Here is a 22,604-nt window from a genome sequence, read left to right as displayed (position 1 = left end):
GATATTCTACTGTTTCTCACCCATTTCATCAACACTTCTCTAACTTCTGGTCACTTTCCAAACAGTCTCAAGGAGGCAAGAGTAAACCCTCTCCTAAAGAAACCCACTCTCAACCCGTCTGATGTTATAAACTACAGGCCTGTCTCTCTCCTCCCGTTCCTGTCTAAATCACTTGAACGCGCTGTCTTTAAACAACTCTCCTGTTATCTCAATCAGAACAACCTTCTGGATCCGCACCAGTCTGGTTTCAAGGCAGGTCACTCCACAGAAACTGCTCTCATTGCTGTCACGGAGGAACTGCACACTGCCAAAACGGCATCCCTCTCCTCTGTCATCATCCTGTTGGACCTGTCTGCTGCATTCGACACAGTGAATCATCAGATCCTCCTTCGCACTCTCCAAAAACTTGGAGTTTCAGGCTCTGCACTTTCCCTCCTCATCTCATACCTGAAAGACCGTACCTACAGGGTGACTTGGAGAGGGTCTGAGTCCGACCCTTGTCAATTAACTACGGGGGTCCCTCAGGGCTCTGTTCTTGGTCCCCTCCTCTTCTCCCTGTACACAAACTCGCTCGGATCAGTCATTAGCCCGCATGGTTTTTCTTACCACTGCTACGCTGACGACACCCAATTAATTCTGTCCTTTCCCCGCTCAGAGACCCAGGTCGTTGCACGCATCTCTGCTTGTCTAGCTGACATCTCTCAGTGGATGTCTGCTCACCACCTCAAGCTCAACCTTGACAAGACTGAGCTGCTCTTCCTCCCGGGAAAAGATTGTCCCACTCTTGACCTAACAATCAACATCGGCACCTCAGTTGTTTCCCCGACTCAGACTGCAAGGAATCTGGGTGTGACCCTAGATAACAACCTGTCCTTCACTGCAAACATCGCTGCTACAACCCGTTGCTGCAGATACACGCTTTACAACATCAGGAAGATACGTCCCCAGCTGACTCAGAAAGCGACTCAGGTTCTGGTCCAGGCTCTCGTCATCTCACGCCTAGACTACTGCAACTCCCTCCTGGCTGGTCTACCTGCATGTGCCATCCGACCTCTGCAGCTCATCCAGAATGCAGCGGCTCGTCTGGTCTTCAACCTTCCTAAATTCTCCCACACCACTCCGCTCCTCCGCTCCCTTCACTGGCTTCCGGTAACTGCTAGAATCCACTTCAAGACACTGGTACTTGCTTACCATGCTGCGAATGGATCTGGCCCTTCCTACATCCAGGACATGGTTAAACCGTACACCCCAGCGCGTGCACTACGCTCTGCATCAGCCAAACGACTCGTTGCGCCCTCGCTGCGAGGGGGACCCAAGTTCCCATCGGCGAAAACACGTGGGTTTGCTGTCCTGGCTCCAAGATGGTGGAATGAGCTCCCCATTGACATCAGGACGGCAGATAGCTTGCACATCTTCCGGCGCAAACTGAAAACTCATCTCTTTCGACTCCACTTCGAGCGTTAGAACTATTAACGAAGCACTTTTATACTAATAAAGGACTGGCTTACCTAAAGCCAGTTGAGTAGCACTTGAAATGTTTGGCTCTATGAAACCTGATGTACTTATATGATTCTGTTTTCTTCAAGGTTGTGTCTTCCTGGTCGAATGTACTTATTGTAAGTCGCTTTGGATAAAAGCGTCAGCTAAATGCAATGTAATGAAAAATCAACATCACTGACAGTCAGGGTTTACTTCAGATTGGCAACTACCAATACATAAAATCCATGTATAGCAAGTTTGTTCCTCACACATTTTTTGCTCCTTGGCCCATTAAAAACAACCACTGTTAATGGATGTATGCAAAATGCTTTATTTCCACTTTTCCTTTTTCATACATTTGTTGTGTAATAAATAGACATGAGAAACTGGCTGATGCTTCAATCCTCTTCCCATGCCGATTCTGCACCTTTTGTTTTTTCTCCACACCGCAAACAACTTTTCATAGAATTTACAAACAGAAAATAAAAAAAACAAAGCTTGACACAAGCTGAATTTCCTGCTACCAGCTCATCGCTCACCATTATGATACATTGATCTCTGAGCGGAGTAGCAAATCCCAGGGAACAAAAATATATATATATTTATATAGTATTCACAGTAACAGTATTTACACATTTGTCAGATTACAAAGCAAATAGGCAAAAAATGAAGACGTTTCCACAAGAAACAATCTTTCAAAAAGGGAGATGGTGACTTTTCCTGTACACAGTGGACCTTTTTCTTTAAATAAACAACCTTTTTAAACCCTCAGATTCCTTTTACAGATCCCTGAAAATATTTTTAAATACTCAGTCTTTGTTAAAAAAAAAAGAGAGAAAGATGCATCTTAAAAGTGTTTCCCCTGTGTAGATAAAAAAGCTTTAGATCTTCTGTACAAGTAGTATCATAAACAATATAAACATCACTGGTGAAAAAAGAAATTCTCCATAAACTGAATGAAAAGCAATGACTTGACTTGGTCTTTAGGGGGAAATGATTGGCTGAGGGGATGCTAAGCAGAAGTGCAAGCCTTGAGTGCATTCACAAATAGTTTTTTTCTTATCTTAATGAGTTTATAAAGAAAGTACCGGCAGGAGCACTGCTGGGTTCTAGAAACACTTCAGTTTCGAAGGAAACATTGAACACTGGTGGAGAAATAAGTGTTGTAGTTGCAGAGGACACAGACATGAGAAGGTCATCCCAGCTGAAACATCATCAAACGTTGATGAAAAAATAGGCAGCAATTATTCTCACATACATGTTAACACAGCTCCAGGCAAAGACTTTTATGTCCTTCTCCCTCCTGCTCAGGTTAAACAAAGACGGTTAAACATTCATATGGCACTTAAAATGAGAACTAACCTTTTCTTCACAAGCTGAAAACTTAGTTTAAGAAGTATTTTATAAATGCTTCCTAGTGGATGTTGACAGGAATTGCTTAAATATTCTCTTTCTTTTGCTCTGCGTGATTGGGCGGCCTTTTACTCGGCCTACAGGGGGCAGTGCACTCACACTCACACACGCTAAGCTATGATGAAAAATTCTCTCACACATTCACACACATACATATAGTGTCTTTGAAGAAACAAGCAAGAGGGGAACTACCTTAACAAAACTGGAAAACACTGGAATATCATTAATACATTTTTGCATGTCATCTTTGACTTGTTTTTGCATAAACTAATAGGAAGCAGCGTGATCCATAATTGGCTGGTGAAATGATATCATGATATCCAAATATTCCAGATTTATTCCAGATTTTGTGGCAGGATTGTCCAAGAAAACTGGTGCAGAGGAGGTAGGAGCGAGAAAGCTGGGGGGGGTCATCCCATCTGCTTAGGGGCCCGACCTGGTCCTCAGACAGAAGAGGAGTTCTCCTGGTGGGCTTGTGCGTCTTAACAGTGTTAGGTAGCAGCTGAACATGTGCTGTTGATTCCATGTACCATGTGTGGTGTATGTAAAGCTTGTGAGACAAACGAGAGAAAGAAAATAAAAGTGTAAACTGTACAAACCAGGGCTGGATGTGGAAGGATGTCATGCTGAATACTGTACGACAGGAGCAAATGCTGCACCAGCAAGTGTTTGAGAAAGTTTGACATAAAAAAACAATGCGTTTTTCATTTTCAAGAGCACCATAAATCGTAAACAATCTAGAGTTTAATCTGTGAGGAGACAAATGACTTGCAGATTTCTTCTCCTCCAAAACAAAACCTTCCCTCTTCAGTTCCTCGAAATGAAAAGGACAGAGAAGATGGAGCTCACATGGACGTTAATTCAGCGTTCCCCTGCAGTTCTCCGCCCCACACAAACAGGGGATCTTCTCGTCCTCGATGGGGAATTTGTAGTCGTAGGTGATCTCCTCGTTGACGTTAATGGGCTGCCTGGAGTAGATCACAATCTTCTTTTGAGATTCCACAGTGATGACCTTTGCGTAACAATTGGGCTGAAAGAAAACACATCATTCATTAGATTAGATTGTTTCATAAATGTGGTGTTAAAGATCTCCTATCATGCTATTTTTAGGCATATATTATGAGTCTGAGATATACAAATATATTAAAAACATGTCTATGATGTGTTTTACTCAAAATACCAAACAGATCATGCATTTTAGACATCCCTCATATCCCTCTATTTCAGGCCTGTTAGAGAACTGCAGGTTCGGGGTCCTTAGCTTGAAAAAAAAAAAAGAGGAGGGGGAGCTAATGCCTGCTCAGAATTCTACGAGATACAGGTAAATGCTGCCGTGATTAAACGCCATATCATGTTCCAAACCACATCAAGGATTATTTCTGAAACAGTATGGAGCTCAAATGCTTTTTCTCTTGCAGGTTTACTACAAGGTGATTTCCTTTCTTTATTTCCCGCTTTTTGACACATACTCTCTCCAGTACAGGTTAACTCTGAGTGTTAGCGATGCTTGCTAATGTAAACACAGACCATATTACGTCCAAAACACGTCCATCATTGTTTCTGATAGCAACGTTTCTGATAGGGCCGTGGGTCCACATTTTCGATATTACGTCATATCGGACGCAAATCTGGATCAGCTCCGTTGGACCCCCGTTTTTAGAGATTTGGGTACGGAGGAAAAGAGAGAGGGTTTTGTTTTCTGACACATTAGCCGCGTTCACACCGCAGTACTTTTCCCACTTTAGTTCCGATATAGTTCAGAAATGTCGCGTTCACACCAAAAAGAGCCGGAACTCAAATTAGTTAATCAGAACCTTTTTTACCCCCTTTTCCGTCCCTGCTAGAGAGCAGGTACTTTTGTGGGAGAAAACGGTTCCTATGTCTGATTGGCTGGGCGGAATGCAAACCACGCCCCGTAAAACTCCCAAAAAGTTTTGTGAAGCCGCCATTTTATTATCCTCGCATTAGCATTATTAGCATTCGCCCAGCGCCGAAATGCAGAGAGACTAACTTATGTGAACACAAAATAAAACATGGGAGCGGTGGAGATGAGGAGGTGTCGGCGTTCTGGCGATTTACTCGGAAGGCTTCAGTAGAAGCTGTTGGGAGTCCCAGCAGCTTCTACTGAAGCCAGTCCCCAACTCCGGGGACTTTCGGCCGGGGACTTTGAGTGGCAGTATACGCCGTGAAGTTGTTTGCGGCCTGCCAGTAAACCCAAAGCAGAAGAAGTGACGTCAGCGGCTTCATTTGCCTAATCCACCCCCAGGGACTTATTCCGGTGTGAACGCAATCTGTACTTAGTTCATGAGAACTAAAGAGTTCTCATGAACTAAGTTCTCATTAACCTTTGTGGGAAAAGCACTGCTGTGTGAATGCGATGGTGGGAATGTTTCTTACATTGCAGCTGTGGTTGATGAAGCGGGCGAAGTTGCCACACTTGGTAGCATCTATGATGGTGTCGTGGTCGACGCGGAACATGTAGCTGCTCCCGATGCCTTCCTCCTCGTAGCGCTTCTCCCGCATGTCCGCAATCACCTGACAATGAAGGATGGTTTAAAAAGGTCTGACTGCTTTAAAATGACACTTAATATTTATTTTGGCTAATAAAAAGCATTTCGAGTCAGAGTTGCAATATTAAATCCACAAATATCCAACTTATTGAGAATCTATCATAGTATATTTCATGAAAATTATAAGAAAATGGAGTTTATGCCGCTGAAATATTAAGACTTCCTGCTTTTCTGTTAATATCCGATTAAACTGAGGTCTCAACTGATAAAACAAGTCATTTAAAGACACCACCTTGACTTTGAGAAACTAGGATGGGCATTTTACCAATTTATCCAACATTTTATAGAATGAAAATTGAATCTTAGAATAATCAACAGATCTATGACTAATGAAAAATAATATTCTGTAAGCACATTTGTAACAAATAAATCATTGTTAATGTAACCACAAAAAACCCACTAGAAACAAGCCTCTCACCTGTCGGATGTTCTGTCCCACGTACTCGATCACCATCTCATCAGCAGCGATGGGCTCCAGAGCAAACAGACCCCAGTCGTGGATGCCTGACCTGCAGAATCTGATCTTCTTCTTACGGAACTGAAGGAAGGAGCAAAGTGTCAGTTCACTTTTAAATTGCAATGAAACCAGGTCGTCTTACTTTCCTTTTTTTTTCAATACCTAAACAATAGAGTGAATGAAACTGCCCACTGGAGTAAAGTTCATATTGCAGTGCTTACCTTTAACTGGTTGAACTTCAGAAGGTCGCTGTCACATGCGAACGAGGACAGCAGGCGGCGCTGCTCCGACCGCCGCTCAGAGCCAGCTCTGGTGGAGGCGTGAACCTGGGCAGGAATACTCATCCCCTGCAGAGAGGAGGAGGGTTAGACATGTCCACCCACAGCAGGTTAACATGCGCATTGCCTCTAAAGTGTTTCCACAGTCTGTCCTCACCTGTGTGTCGAACGGCGGCTCCTCTGACTGCAGCTTTGAGCTCTGAAGGTACTTGATCTTGTCCTTCTTGTCGATCTTGTAGTATCCTTCACTCCGGGCGCAGCCGGTCATGTGATCCCTCATGCCGTCGTCTCTTCTCCTTTTCTTTATTCTTGGGATGTTGGTAGGTGCAGGGAGGTCAAGGAAGAAACTGAAAAAAGGCCTCGGAGCACAGCTCAGATACCAAACTAGAAGGCTCCAAAGATATTTAAAAGCGGCAACAAACATTCATCTGTTTGTCATCTTGCAATCTACTTATTTATCGAAATAGTTATCACCGCAATAAACCCTATTTAATTTTGTCTTAATGTACAATATTTAGATTTTGTACTTGTCATGTTCTATTTACATGTATATAGGCTTCTTGCGCAATTTTTATTTTTGTATTTTATTATATATATTGGAGGAGCTCAGGTCATAAGAATTTAAATGCCATTTCTACACCGTAGCTTATGTGCATATGACAATAAAACCTTTGAATATGAATAAAGTTCATATTTTGCCCACCAGAGGGGGCTGCTATGTGAAACACACTCTAATAAGCAACTTTTAAAGAAGAAATTAATGCACTTTTTAAGTGTAATTTAGCTGGACTGATTTCTTAAAATTATTTGTGGAGCAATTTTTAAATGAAAGATAATATAGATGAATGTTATTAATATTAACATTTGGGGTATATCAAACAGACCACAGCAGTAAAGGATATCAGGATGGTTGACCCAGAGCGTGTCGTTGAGCCAGTCGTTGCCGTTATCCTGCTGGAGCATCTTGTCGTAAGTGATCTGCAGGAGCCGTACGTCTTCTTCATCGATGCCTTCGTTCCAGATATCGTACAGGATGGTCATTTCTTCAAACTCGGAGCGCGGGCTGAAGTACGGCCGGGGGGGCGAGGTGACGGGGGACAGGGTCTCTAGCAGAAGCTCCCCCCAGCCTCGTCGAGCCCTTCGCGCAGGTTTCACGACCACTGGTGGTTTTTCTTCGTAGAAGCTGTCTGTGGAAGGCAGGACTGTCTTAGGCTTCACGTCTTCTTCCTGGAAGATCAGGCCCGGCCGGTCAGGGGAGTGGGCCGTGATCGTCTGTGTGGATAGATCTCCCAGATCTGCATCATGGGGTAGATGATCATTTGACAACTCAGAGAAGGTCTTCTTGCCTTTGGGTCGACCAAGTTTCCTCTTGGATGTTGCGGTGTCTGATGGCACCGGGACGTCCACGGTGAGACCCGTGGGCAGGTCTTCAGGGACGCTGGCTGAAAGCTCTGCTGACTGGTTGGGCAGGGCGCTGACGGGGGGCTCCTTGAAAACAGGTCTGTCATCCAGGCTCTCAGAGGATATTTTCCTATTGAAAGTCAGTGCTGTGGGGTCAGGGAAGACAGGAGTGAAGGTTAAATCTCTTCCTGGAGTGCGGGGGACTCCAGCACTCGGGACGGGGGATTGTGCAGGGTAGGAAAAGGGACTACCGGGGATGTGAGGGGAGATGAGCAACAGGCTGCTGCCCATCAGGGGGGCCTCACTGCCGGGGGTGTTGGGCATCGTGTCTGTGCTCTGGGACTTGCCCAGACTTCGGGCCCGCTCCGTCAGGTCTCTACCCGGCGTGCGGGGGAGGTCCTCATCTGTGGGGAGCCTGGGCCTCTGGGGGAAGTCAGGGAGGGGACCAGGGGGAGGGTGGAGGAGGGAACGACCTTCTACTGCCGGGTGAGGAGGGAGAGGGAGGTGCATTACAGATGCGGAGACAGATTTGGGGAGGGGTCGTTTAGCATCTACGGGGCATGGGGGTAATCTACCCGGGGTGCAGGATACTTCTTCAGGCACTGCTTTACCTTTGGCTTTCGTCTCCTGGTCGCTGTCGGGCAGGGTCCCGGTGGGGGTCGGGGGCCGAAGGATTGCTACGGGCTCCTGAGGTTCAGACTTCACTACGGGAATGTCTTGCTGTTTGACTACAAGATACAATTATAATTAAATGTAACATCTGTCATAAATGAATGCTAAAAGAATACATGCAGAATAATGTAGCAGACGCTCACCTTTGGGTGAGGGTGGCTTCAGGTCCTCTGTCACCTCCTCCTCAGGACTGGGGGGTCTGCGTTTGACTTTACTGCTCAGCTCCTCCTTGCTCCTCCGCTCCTCCTTCTCCTCTGGTGGCGGCCCCGAAGGAGAGCTTGGCGCCTTGGTCTCTGCCTTCTCCTCTTCATCAGACGATGATGTTGATGAGGACGAAGAGGAGGAAGAGGTCACTTTGCCTTTAGCCTCCGATTCTCGTGCTGACACCACCTCATCCCCTTCCTCCTCCTCTTCCTCCTCCTCTTCTGAGCTCAACTCGTACTCAGAGGAGTCTGCGCTTTCAGCCGAGGAGACAGAGCTGGCCTTGGAGGAGGTGGAGCTCACGGCTTCTGCAGGAAATCAGGGAGAATAAATCATGAATTACAGGAAACACACAGGGGGAAAATAAAACCACCAAGGTTGATATTTAAAGTACCGTCATCAGATGAATCTGAGGAAGCGCTTTCACTGGAAGAGTCTTCATCATCACCCTCCTCATCGCCACTCGCCTGAAATACGATCACAGTGATGAGCAAGCGCAGAAATATGCAATTTACATAATGTGAACAATCCAACACATACACAGTTAAAGCTAATATCTAACGGCTTACTTTGCCTGACGACAGCCCGTCCTGAGTTTCCTCAGGCTCCTCCTCCCGGTCAGACAACGACTCCTCTTCCTTCCCTGAGGTGTCCAGCTCCTCCTCTCCCTCGCTGTCCAGCTCCAGTGGCCTCGAGGGCCGTCTCTTCGCCACTGCAGCATCGGCGTCCAGTTTGGAATCGTCGTTGGGGAGCTCGGCTTGGTCTCGATCCCGGTCTGAATAAAATAAGGCACAAGATAAATTAGCTACTGCCAGAATGATATCGAGACACTGAAAAGCACCCACAATCCCAACATTTAACGAATGGAAGGCTCTGATGAGTGTAACAGCATCATGAGGTTTTGTTGGCGAGAATGAGGGGTAGAGGACCTGTGGTTCTAGGAAGTAGGGATTACTTTGTGGAATACCTGACCTCTAACTAGTAGCCTGACTGTAGGACTCTCACAAAAGGGACTTTGTACAATTATTCTAATCAAGCATCATTTGCTGTTATTATTTTATTTTTTATGATCGCTGTAGTGTTTGATTGGTAATCTTTCAACTTTGTTTTTTTACAGTTTCCTTTTAACCAGGGACACTTAACTAACTGACCTTCCTCTTTCTGTATGCTGTACCATGTATGTTCATAAATAAAAACTTTAATAACAAAAAAATTAGCTACTGCCGATTTTTATAATATAAAACTGAGTGGGAGTATATAAACCAAAGAGAGAGTCACCTTCATCCTCCAGTTCGTCATCCACTGGAGTGGAGGGTCGGGCTCGCTTGCTGTCTCCTGCTGCGGCAGCGTCAGGCGGGTCCTTCCTCTTCACCTGAACACAACATGCAGCCATTAAACACCAGCAGTGCACCTGGTGGGGCAGAAAAGGAGCCACCCTCTTCTCTGTGTTTACTAAAAGACACATGTCACGCTTACCTTGAAGGAGGGCAGGCGGATGGCCCCTCGTAAACTGATTCCCAAGCCCATTCCCTCGTAGCCCAGCCCCTCGCCCTTGTTCCAGTTTTCCAGCAGACTTGAACCCATCGTCTCTTTAGGTTTGGGTTTTTCTTCCTCCTTCCCCTCCACACCCTTCACTGGAGTCAAAGATACCTAGGGGAAGAGATGATACATGAAGCTGGGTAGTAATTGTACCAAAGACCTACTGTATTGTACTGAAAAATGGCCTCCAGGTCAATATAATGAAACACTTGCTTATGGTTATTTACATCATCAGTTAATCAGTCAATTATTTACCCTATTCATTTGAAAGGATAAGAAACCCAGACGCTTAAATGTAATAAGATGTTAAAGGGTGAAGAGCAAGAAAGCCTCCCATGTAACAATATGAAACCAGTGAATATTTATCATTCGAAAATGTCAATCAATTGATTATAACAATCAATCAACAATCATTAATTTATAAATCTTTAAACACTCTTTGATCAGAGCGACATCATCACAATGCGTTTACAATATTAACTTTTTTTCAAAATATTCGACAGTATATAACCCACTTTTTAAAAAAAATTGAACTTTTTTTCATTGATTCAATTCTTTCAGATGTAGATGTAATGGAATAGTAGCAAACGAAACTACTTAGAAAGGTTGTTGTATTATTTGTCATTTATATTAGATCTCTATTGTTAGTCAATAATAAATTAGTCAATTAACAAAAATAATATTGAAATAAATATCGGCTGATTAATGGATAGTGAAAACAATCATTAGATGCAGACCTAGACATTATCAGTCTGTTTAACCAAATAGTGCGTGTGTGGAGATACAGGCTTCTGTATTAAATGTTAAGTGAAAGGAAAAAAGTACCTTTGCCGAGTGCTCCTTCTTTTCCCACCAGTCATCAAAGGCTCTGAAAGCCACCACCTCCACCATTTTCCGGTTGAGGTCCCTCTTCATGATGGCCTTCAGCTCCTTGACAATGACCAGCAGCACACCGTCAACAGTGGCCTTGTGGGGGTCCTCCTTTTTAGTATCATATCCAGGAGGAGGAACAGTAGGGTTAAACTTTGGTATACTGGGATTCTGCCATTCCTGTCCGGGTCCTGCTGGTGCTGCTGCTGCTGCATCGCTAGCAGGCGTAGCACCCATAGACAGAGGCACGTAGGGCGCAGCGTACGGCCCCGAAGCACCACTGTCTATATAGTGTGGATAAGGAAAGGGCCCTCGAGTCTGAGCCATGCGACTCAACATCTGCTGCTGCATCTGGAAGGACATGGGCACGGTGCTCCACTGCTCCCACCGCAGGCAGTTCATCAGCTCCATCTGCACCAGGGGCATCATGCTGTGAGCAAAGGGGCCCATGGGGTGTAGCATGTGGTGAGGCACACCGGTGAGGTGAGGGTGTCCCGGGACAGCAGAGTGAGGCGGCAGGTGGTGATGGGAGAGTTGGTATCCGGACTGGTGCTGGAGGTAGGGCGGAGGGAGGGCGATGGTCTGCATCTCCGACACAGCAGAGTTCATGACGATGCCTTTACATTCTGCACCCTCGATGGGGGTCCCGGGCATCTCGTCGTCAGAGATCTCCATATCCTCCCCTGACGACTGGTGACCCTGTGAGGAAAGGAAGAGACGGTCAGCACTATGCAAGGTTCAAATCTTTAGCTGACCACTTAGGGAACCCCTTCCACTTTTGATAGTGTTTGTTACAGCTTTCAAAGAGTAAAGCTCAAGCACTCAAAAAAGCCTTTACTACCTCATGTAAGGGTTAATATAAATGCAAATGCAATAAAACTAAGTTGACAGGATTTGTTTATACCCACAACAATCAATGTCTATTGACAGTTTCGTTTGTTTTCCCAGGTGTTCATATTAACATTGCATAAATTGGCCATGATTATTAAATTCTTGCTAAATTCCAGAGTAAGGGAATCTGCTTGTAGAGCTTTGAATGACAAGTGCAAAACAAGAAATTAAGTTTCTTTTTTTTAATCTTAAATTGTGTCAAAGTCCTTTAAAATACAGTGAACCTGTTTGTATTTACCAGTGAGTACAGTGATAGAACAATCTGGAGAACGATTGCAAAAAAGAATCTTGAGAACCAAATGATTAAATTATCCCTGGATATTTTTTGTTTATAGTTGTCATGGCAAATTCAGCTCTTTTACTTTCTCATTCAGGGTTAGGGTCTGCTCTGTCTGATTTGAGATGCCAGGAGACAACAAGATTGTTTCATTTCAAATATATAAATATTTTAAGTTTACATAAAGAATTGTGTTGATGAAACATAAGTTGATATTGGAAATAAAGCATTTTCCTAACCTTGAGAACTTTCAAGACTTTTGAACGAATCGTGCTGTGAAGACTTTGAGATAAGGCTTAAAAAGCTCAGAGTGGACCTTGAGACAAGATTGTTTTGTCAAACTGCCCTTTAGCTTTATTATAATTGAATGGGTATAGTTTGACATTTCGTTAAACTGGTTATGATATAATACCTGAGATTTAGAAACCATACCAAAGCAATCTTGTTTTCTTGGATGCTTTACTTTGAGAAATAAAATATGTTTAAACTTTAAATGCAAGCAGCCATACAATAACTTTTTTTATTAGAATCATACCCTGATCAAAACAAACCTACAGTAGTAGTAGTAGTAGTTCAGCAGCCCTTAGGACTGATCAGTGAATCATTCAAGATAAGAGCACACATTTATTTATGTGCTGTTCTGAGTTCAAAGTTTAGTATTTTCCAACTAGCAGGCTGACCCATGTTATTCAGCTTGTTTCCAAAGAGAGCTGCTTGCCCTCGTGATCAAACTATTCATTCCTAAACCATAGTTGAGGATGTGAATGCAACACTTGTACCATTGAACAAATCAGTATTTTACTCCATTTCCTGCTATTCATTATCATAAAAAGGATATCTGGTAGAACTGCAGGGTTGAAACTAAGCAGAGTAAGCTCAGCATGGGAGTGGCGATGTTATACAAATGACCTGTTCGCCATGCTTGCTTTGTGATAACTAGAAATGTGAGCCATGAGACGCTGCAGCCAATCCTGACTGTCAGGCTCTGCAGAACCAGGAAGTGTTGTGTTGAATGGGGCTAACTGCCAAACTGTGTTTTCCTCCGTGTGAGTGTGTGGTTAGTGTTAGAAAGAGGAAACAAGAGTTTCTCATTCTCCAACAGCAGAGCACTGCTCTTATTTCTGCTTTCAAACGATGGTGTTACTTTAAAACAAGGGAAGCAGCTTCTTATGAATGTGAAGGTATTTGTAAGGTTGAGAAACATTTTTCATAACTTATGACAACTTTAAACCTGTGCTGATGGTCATTTTGACTTTTTATACACATATTAAGAGGATAGCATTTGTATGACTATTAGCAAAAGGAAGTCTTTCATGGTGTACCTATTATTAATATAAAGATCATAAATGTACTCTACAACAAATAAACACACAGCAGTGGGTTAACTGAAAGATCAAACACCTCTTTTGTTTAGCCGTCATATACAGATAGCTGTGCTGTGGAATTAGAGCTTCCTCTCCAAGGCATAATAAATAGAAATGAAACAAAAGGGAGAGTTTACTACTGCCGACCTGCACTGAAACTAGACATCACTTCCTGTGTCCTCGGTGTAACCGTCACAGCTGTGAGTAAACACCAGCAGCGTGTCTTTATCAACTAACCAAGGCTATCAACAAACTCATTTGAGCTACACTTGAAAACCTGTTGTGTTCTTCTTCCTGTGTAATGTAACCACATGAATACATATTTTTATTTTCATGTACACATACATTTCATGTAAATAGAAAGTCAAAAATATAGGTCTTACCGTTTCCATTTGATCAGTCGGAGTGTGGCATCGAAAATGCCTATCGTTGAGGTCACTGTTGCTCATCTTCTCCGAGAGAGGAGAACTGATTCTCTTGATCAGGGAGGCAGTTCCGGGAATTGGCTCTTCATCTTCCGAGTCTGGCAGTGGGGTCGGGCTGATATCCTCCAGGCCTGTGCTACAGGGACGGGAGTTTTGCTGGCCCCCCGTGTAAGGGGGAATTGGGGATAGCTGAGAGGACGAGGAGGAGATGGGACTCCCCTCCATCCGCACCTCAGAATCCGAGTCTCGCTCCTCCAGGAACGGCAGTTTTGTCCTTTTCTCCTTTAGGAGCATCTCAATGCGAGAATCCAGGCTATTGCGCTCTAGGTCCAGCGTGGGGGAGCCAGGTGAGGGGCAGTGCTCTGGGGTTTGAGGAGGAGGGGTGGTCGGATGGGGAACGGGCTCCGGCGGGGGCTCTGGGATCGGAGGAGTTTCTGGCCTCTCCTTGACGGGCAAAAAGTCAGTGGCAGCTGCGGGAGGCGGCTGCGGAGGTCGGAGGTACTCCCCCTCCCTCTGGGCTGGGTGATGGAAAGCAGGCTCCGACGGGGGGAACGCGGGGGGCAAAGGAGCCTGATAAGGCGAGAAAGCGGATTTGAAGTTGGACGTAGCAGGGGGAGGCGCTGTGTATGCGAAGGTGGGGGTGGAAGGTGGAGGTTCAGGTGGGGTGAGTTGGTGCTGTTTGAAGGGAGCCTGATCCGACGTGTTACTCCGGAACATGTTGCTGCGGTACTTAGGCCTCTCCGGTCTGCGGTTGTACGCATCCTGGAACTTACCCTCATGTCTGCGAGATTTGTAACTTCCGGAGTTCTCGGCCCGGCTCGACTGGTACGCCGGGGTGGACTGCCGACTGGAGAAATTGGAGTCTTGAGAGAACGGCGTGCCAGTCTGCCGCGGGGTGTGAGGGGTTCCCTGGGACTGGGGGGTGTCCTGCCTCAGGCTGGAGTAGCCCGTCTCCTGGGACAGAGGAGTGGTGGAGCTGCTGGGTGGCAACGCTCCTCCAGCAGCAGACACACTGCTCTCCGACAACCTGCGGATGGGCTCGCAGGCCTGAGAGGAGACAAATGGGATCGGGATTAATCAGTGAGCACAGGCGAATATTCACACCACTACCATCAAAACACCCACATGATAAAGGTATTTAGGTTGTTACTTTAAAGACACTGTGTATACATTTGCAGGTCTCCCTTGAAAAAGAGATCTATGCTCTCAAGGGACCAATCTGGTTAAATAAAGGTTTGAAATTAAATTAAATGCACTCATGACGATTTCTGCCAAATGTTAATTCTCAGTATGTGTACTTCTGCTTTCTTTTATAAAACAGACAGTGAATAAGAGCATCTAGGCAATGCCTGGGGGATGTTGTGCTAAGAGGCCAAAGTGCATGTTTCAGTGGCTTTGTGATTTCAGTCCACAGGCAATGCTCTGGATAGCATTTCCTCTGCTCTACTCCACCACCTGCTGCACTGATAAAATGGATTACAGATAAGGATGTCAGCTAAGGTTGGTATTTGTTTTCTATTCAGCAACACTTCAACTCAGTAGAATGTACTACACTATATCATTGAATAAGTCTAAACAAATGTAACAAAACCACTAAAACAAATATTTTTAGACAAGTATTTACCAGTAAGGCTTCTGCCAGGCTGCGAGGGGAGACTTCTCTGACCTCCTCCCCACCAACAGGCAGGGTCAGCGGGGTGTAGCTGCCATTCATCAGGAGCTGGAAGTATCTGAGGCGATTCTCACCTGCAGATTAGAAAACATGCATGGGTATGAGGCCAAATCTATAAAGCAGGCCCTAATGCCAGCGGGCTTTATTCCAACTAATCTTAAGCTTAACCAAAATGTAAACATTTGTAGTTACATGCCGTTTCCTTTCCCGAGCACACAGGAGCATTACAAACTAATATCAAAAAGTGTTATGCATGGTATACTGAAAATCTTAACACAATTAATAATGTTTATGTGGTAAACTCTTTAAGTAACACATGCAGTTGATGCTATAATAAAATGGCCCAAACATGTTTTAATAGATTTAACTATAAAAAAGAAAAAGATACATTTGTGGGAGTAATTCAAGAGGATAAGCACTTGTGTAGGCAGTAAAAACTGTACACCTTGTAATTAAAATCAGTCAGTATTTTGCTGATTAACACATATTTAAAACGGTTGCCAGTCAAACAATAAATACTGTATTGTCTTAAAAGGAGTTAAAAGTTGCTGTTGTTCATTAATAAGAAGCAAATAGATCATCTTATAAACTCAAAGGTGTTTGTGACTAAAACACTTGCTAAAGTCTCAGGGATTTCACTTAGGAAGTAAATGAAGTGGGAAGAGAATTCTGATTGTTTTCTGTTTGTTTGTTTACAGGTCTGAAATGATGCACACTGGGAGTACACAGCACCGTCAGCGCTGGTCTTGTGGGAGCCGCTTACATTCAATGAAATTCAATTATCCCACCACAACACACTACACACGTGACTGCTGTCATAATAATTTTAAAAACATGGCAACAATACTTTTTTTAATACATGTGGTGTTCTCCTGCTGCAGAGAACATGCTCGTTCGTGCAACATGTGGGTTACTCCGCTTTTCATCAGACTGACTGAATCACTGTTTACCTTTCGGGTCCAGCTCCACGTGGATGAAGTTTCCCATAACAGACGTCTTGTGAAGCGACTGCACAGCCACTTTGGCGGCTTTCACGTTCTCAAAAACAACTTTAGCAATCCCCAGGTGCTTCTTATTCTTCGGATTGTACAAGATCTCGACGTGCTCGATTTCTCCAAATTTTTTGCACATGTCGCCAAGAAATCCTTCCCTGATGTTGTCGTTCAGCCTGGCGAATGTCACCTCCTTGGGAGGCACGTCGCCGATATAACACTCATCGATCTGGAAGAAGAATGAGAGGAGTTAGAGGAGCTTCGTGTTGCACCATGTGGGGCAATTTCGGACAGCTGAGATAAGAACAACAGTGCCAGAGTAGTTGCTATTAACATGCAGATCCAGTAAGCCCACTGCACGTATCAGATTGTGCATGTTATTTTGGTTTTAACAGCCCGTCCAACATCATAATTTCCCCCGACATCCAGGAGATGAGCAAGGGGGGTGTGTCTAGAACACTCTTTTGACAGTCACCCTTTTCCTCAAGGAAAACTGGCATCGTGCTTTCTGTCAGATAATGTACCTTAAATGTCGGCACCGGGAGGTCGGTCTCTTTGTATTTAGTCCAGAGACGACCGATCCTCGGGTCTCGGACCATGTCCACCGGGGGCATCCCGGGGTTCTGCAGGAGAGGAGGGGGAGACGCATGATGTTATCCATCTAATCTACAACTTTACAATAACTTGTTGCAAAGTAGTTTCACACAAACCAGTGTGAATGAACAACTCCGTGCAAGATGCTGGAACACACCGGTCAACACAGACCACATTGTAACTTATCATGGAGGTCGGCTACTCTGTTACTATTGTAGCCGTTTCGCCGCATCAAATACGTTCCACTTACGGGCATGTTGAAAGTCAGCCCATCGTAGCGATACAGTTTGTGGGATCCCTTCTTCAACGCCGGGTCGATGATCAACTTGTAACTTCTGCAGTGGTGGCCCCGCTTCTCCGCCGAGCCGCAGCCGGGATGACTGTCCATGCCGTTCGCCAAACCTGAAACGACAGGCAGCGACAGGGAGAGAAGAGCTATCGTGAGCCAACGCTTAAACACGGTCCCGTTACCAGCCCCCAACATTTTAAACCAGACAGACGTTACAAATGCATGGCTTTGGTGGTAGGGGTAACTTAAGGTAGCCTAAGTGAGAGAAACGGGATCTAGCGTGTATCCCAGTTACGGAAAACAGGCTTTAGGAGGGCTGGAGAAAGAGGAAAAAAAGAACAAGCTTACTTGAACTCTGCTTTCTGCCATGGTCTTCGTTCAATCTGTATTTCTCCCCTGGCTTGGACATGGTTCGTCCGATCGAGATATTTTCTTTAATTGATGAAAAGACGAAATCGCTTTCCTTTCGCCGCTTACATTACATGATTTAGCTTGAAGAATACTGCCTCCTTTTCGGCGAGAGCCAACACATATTGTGTGCCTCTGGTCTGTAGCTTCTGTCTCTCCCACAATACACCGCTAGGCTTGCCCAACGCTGATGCTAGCCGCACTTTCGCCAGAGTTTTATATTTTATTTCCACGGGTTATTTTTTAATGATATTGATTTCTAAAAAAAATCGGATGTTTTATAAATGCACAGTCAAAAACGTTCGTATGCATTTATATATATTAGTATATGACCGGTAACTGCCTTGTGTCTCTAAACCTCTAAATCATTTTGTGTCGAATCTGCTGACTGTATTTACCCAAATGGCAAACACAAGATAGACACAGGGGCAATCTTCTCAACTGACAGTAAAAGGCCATTAAAAAGGATTTGGACGAAGGTTTTTGTGTAGTCGTTGAACAATTAAACCATATCGGACTATATTTGTGAAGGAAAACAAACACATGGGGACTCCGCGGATGTAGAGACAGAAGATGACTGCGAATGGGAGATGTCTCACACTCGGCTGATAAAACGTTGAAGTTAATTACGAGGCTAACGTTTATAACCGTTGGAATGCGGCGGTGTGTTACGTTGTGTCAGTTTTGTAATCCAGACCAACAAACTAGTGCCAAACCGTTGTGGTACGTGCTGGCTTTTAAACAAATATTAACAACCCGTGGAGCTTTTATTTGTATTATCATAACGCTTACCATTTTTTAATACCATTTTCGAGACTTATATTGTCGCCTAAAGTGGATTTAGTTTGACATTGCTTGGTGTTTTGCAGTGATCGGGCAATTGGCTGGTTAACAGCGGCAGCTCTGGCGGGCCAATCAGAGCGCAGCAGCAGAGGAGCTGTCTGCTATTAGAGGCACGGCTCAGGAGTCCTTCAACAGAGAGCAGAGAGAGGGGGCCGAGCGCTATCGGCAGCCATTTTCCTAAAACAGGACTCAATGGCCTATATGGGTTTCCTTTGTTCCAAAAGGGATCTTACACTTGATTTCCTCATCTCTCACGGACTATGATAAAAACTATGATACCTCCTTTTAAAGGATTGAGAAGAAGGAAGATTATGTACTGGATGTAATACCCTGTGACATCTTGAGCCTTTTTTCCTCTGCCTGGAATCCATCTTTGTCTTAACTAGGTCATGGCACACCCATACAATAGTATTTATATTTCTTATGTGAAAAGAAACCAAATGTTTTGAATAAACAGCTGTATGATATTTGGAGATGTTCAGTTAATGGGAAACACAGTTAAAGTGACCATGTGTCTGGCAATGCACGTATGGCCTTGTGATATGCTTAGCAATAAGTAAGTTCAACTTTTTTTATCAAAATTTAAAAGGCTAATGTAAAATGTGAGGCATGCATTTTCTGTTGTCAAAAGTGTTTCTGTCAATGTTAATTGAGATATCAATTTACTCACAAATGTTGGCATTTGTATTCTACAACTTTATTTAATATGTTCACTGGCATGCTGACATATCTTAGATAATACAGTTTATATACTGCTCCTCAGATGACAGAGAGCAGGCCACGGATAACGAATGGCCTGTTGCTTAACAGTTTATTGTGCTGCCTTCAAATTTGACTGTTACGTTATTTTCTTTGAGTAATGACTTTAAACACTTTCCTCTCACAACAGCAACAGTTAAAAACCCTGGTGTGTTCCTTCAGCTGTGGAGATAACTTCAAGCTCGATTAGGTTTGTGCTGCCATAAGAAGCAAATGCGTCCAAAGTGTAATCGTCGGCTTGACCTTGCATCAAGGGTGTATTTAAATGTCTTAAGAATCCCAGTAAGGTAGCGTCTTTTTTTTTTACTTAAAAAAACGCTTAAAAAAAAAAAAACTTAAGAGGAAACAGATGGAGTGAAAACTCTTATGGTGAAAATATTTACCTCAGCACTTTGGTGAAATGCAGTTAACAGGCCTAAACGCAGGGACAGGAGGAACGTTTTCAGCTCCATCTTCGGATCCTCTAATAATGGCATTAATAAGGGGTGGGATAGCGTCTCCTGAAAAGGAAGGAATCCATTAGCAACGAAAGATAGAGGAGAGCTCTTTTGAAACTTTTTGATCAGTGCTAGGCATTGCCTCTCGGCCAGCGAAAATGCATCTTCAAGCATCATCTGTGTGGGCAATATGCAAACCATCTCCTCTATCTCTCTCTCTCTCTCTCTCTCTCTCTCTCCTTGAAGACAGGATTGCAGTCAAGTATAACCTCTTCTATTTCGACATTTCTTACAGAGCTACATCATGTTTAACCACAAGGAAATGTTGTTTTTGAAAGGTAATGGATTTTGAGCTATTTCTCTTAATATGACAGTTTGTAACATGTCTAACTAAATGTAGCCTATGTCATTATATAGGACAGACAATTTGCACAATAGTTAGCCTAACTGTGGTTACAACGTTTTCAGCAAAAATATATTTTATATACTTTTGTAAAAAAAAGAACTGTAACCCATATTTGTTTGATTAATTGTAAACTCACAGTTAGAACTCAAAACATGTAATCCAAGGCTTAAACGAGCAAAGGAATGTTATGGGAGCGAAATCTGCTAAATATAACTGCTTGCCTTTGTCCAAAAACACCTTTTTTGGTGGTAGCCTATGCAGGCTACACTTGTTCAATGGTTTCTCTGCTGTTCTCTTGTCTCAAAATGGCTTCTTTACAGACAAAGGAGAGCGCTGTGCTGTTAAATGCTGCTGCGCCATAACTGGGAGAGGCTCGTAGGCTGTACTCCGAGAGGGAGCTTTGGTTTTTTTCTCCGTGATGCAACAGGAAGTCTCACAAAATTGTACAAAGGAGTGTTGTTGTTTTTTACGGGTGTAGGCTACTGTATGTATAATAAGAAGTAAAATAGACTTAATGGAAGGAAACGTAATACAAGTGGCGTGATCAGGCTGTGTGGTTGCCGGGCTGCCTCGCCCTGCCAGCGGCATGTAATCCGAGAGCTCTGGACGGTTGCCATGGGAGCTCGAGCGAGTTGCTGCTCCCCCACACTGCCATATAAGGTCATCAGGAATCCACTGCAGCAGTGGAATAACACGGGGGAGGAGGCTTCCGTACGTGCACTGTGGCTTCAGACAAAGACCGGAGGATAACGGGCGTTTCAGTGCTACAGAGCAGGACAAACTAACAAACAAAAAAAGCGATTTTTATCGTTTAATCGGCAGAGGAGTTCAACTTAGAATCGATGTATTTAGCTGCGTCACTAATGTGCCCTTTACGCACTCCATTCTGGTGCGTGAGCGTGTTTTACGCCCTCCCCTTTGGTGTGTCTATTTGCTTATGAGAACACACAATAATGTAGTACTAGTCGGTGTGTCGGAGGCCTGTTTTTCTTGTTCACTCCAGCTCGGGGCTGCCAAGTGCGCGCATTTGCAGGTCACGAGGCTGCAGACAGCATTCCTCTCTGTCCAACCCTGCTTTCTTTCTACACCCCACCCCCCAGTGCAAATGGAGACAGAATAGTGAAGAAGGTTTTATGTTTGTGTGTAACAAAGGTGAACATTTTGCGTTGAAAACAGCCAATGAGGTTATTTATAGGCCTTTGTTTAAAAAAAAAAAAACCCTCCCTGGTGGGTTGCGCCATTCAGCTTTGCGCGCCGCTGACAGACTGGAATATTCCACACAGAGGATTGGCCTCTCTCTTCTGCAGGACAGCTGTCTCTTTGCACGGCGAAAAAAACTACTTTTGACAATTGATCTTGGTTTATTAATTGATGAAAATGGGCTATACACGTATGGATATTTTACACACCTACAGGACAATTTAATACCTTTTTTATGTGAGTCATGTACTGAATATCTTAGGCTGCCAGTTTCACCTTGTAAATCAAACAAGCACTCTTTTTTTTATCATTATTATGATTCTACAGTAATTTGTTATAGATTTGACTACACTTGACCGTGTTGTGGCATATAGGGCACATGAGAACGTCTCATTATGTCTAATCCTGTGGAGTCAGAATAGCCTGGCAGACTCTTTCTGTCTTTCTTTGTATGCCCAGCCTTTTATGGGCTTCTGATGGATTGTTGACTGAATCAAATCAGGTATCCTCCGTGCTTTGTGTATTTTACACTGGCTTATTCAAGGATTTTTCATTCGTGGTACTGTATTTAATTATTTTCAAATCATTGTCTTTTCTTCTTTCCAGCTCTTAATTATTTGCATGTCTACTGTATTATTAGTGTAACCTTCTACAGCATGCTTTGTTACTTTAAATGACAATATAACACTATGTCTGTGTGAGATTTTTGAATAAATATAGTATAAACACTTTTTATGTTTTATTGGTGTCAAAACTCAAGCAAGTTGCTGTTATTTGTATTATGCATAGCAATTGTTTCCACTTATTAGGATTTAAGGCCCATCTTACAAACATAATTTAAGTCAGTCATGTTAAATTAGATGCATATACTTCTCTAAAATGGGCTACACAAAAATCACCAACCATACTGCAGGGTGTCTTAACTGTAGGAGCAAATTCCCAAATATAAAGGTGGAATTCCCTTTCTGGCTGTAAATGTGTGTTTTCTGAGAAAATACATTAAAGATGACGTGTCTTATATTAATCAAAGTAAATGGCAGTGTCAGCTCATCCTCTTAAAGGGACAGCTTGCTAAAATGTTACCCACTCTTCTCCACCAACTGCATATTTTCCCACTCGTGACCAATGAAATGTAACCTTTAGAATTGACTTGAGAGCTTACCTCAG

The 22,604-nt window shown here is 43.8% G+C and overlaps 1 protein-coding gene across 3 annotated transcripts; it reads right to left on the bottom strand.

Annotated features, from left to right (window-relative positions):
* Nucleotides 1-1,786: 1,786 nt before the first annotated feature.
* Nucleotides 1,787-21,026, bottom strand: setd1ba (SET domain containing 1B, histone lysine methyltransferase a). Of its 3 annotated transcripts, none has more exons than XM_034234166.1 (19): nucleotides 20,374-21,026; nucleotides 19,778-19,894; nucleotides 17,346-17,497; nucleotides 17,026-17,124; nucleotides 16,460-16,730; nucleotides 15,462-15,583; nucleotides 13,796-14,884; nucleotides 10,836-11,579; nucleotides 9,948-10,121; nucleotides 9,750-9,843; nucleotides 9,041-9,246; nucleotides 8,866-8,938; nucleotides 8,414-8,779; nucleotides 7,100-8,326; nucleotides 6,355-6,521; nucleotides 6,141-6,266; nucleotides 5,881-6,000; nucleotides 5,290-5,427; nucleotides 1,787-3,922 (listed from the first exon to the last, which is right to left on the bottom strand). In XM_034234166.1, the coding sequence occupies exons 3-19, from the start codon at nucleotides 17,481-17,483 to the stop codon at nucleotides 3,749-3,751; spliced, it is 5,328 nt and encodes a 1,775-aa protein (XP_034090057.1). In that variant the 5' UTR covers nucleotides 17,484-17,497; nucleotides 19,778-19,894; nucleotides 20,374-21,026; the 3' UTR covers nucleotides 1,787-3,748. The 3 variants fall into 3 exon arrangements, with proteins under 3 accessions (XP_034090057.1, XP_034090058.1, XP_034090056.1); XM_034234167.1 differs by lacking the exons at nucleotides 19,778-19,894; nucleotides 20,374-21,026 and adding an exon at nucleotides 17,733-19,672 and having other exon boundaries at nucleotides 7,100-7,744; nucleotides 8,210-8,326; XM_034234165.1 differs by lacking the exons at nucleotides 19,778-19,894; nucleotides 20,374-21,026 and adding an exon at nucleotides 17,733-19,672.
* Nucleotides 21,027-22,604: the final 1,578 nt, after the last annotated feature.

The sequence above is a fragment of the Gymnodraco acuticeps genome, unplaced genomic scaffold (genome assembly GCF_902827175.1).
Source record: "Gymnodraco acuticeps unplaced genomic scaffold, fGymAcu1.1, whole genome shotgun sequence".
NCBI lineage: Eukaryota > Metazoa > Chordata > Actinopteri > Perciformes > Bathydraconidae > Gymnodraco > Gymnodraco acuticeps.
The sequence above is the reverse complement of the archived record's forward strand: the minus strand, read 5'-3'. Positions and strand labels throughout refer to the sequence as shown.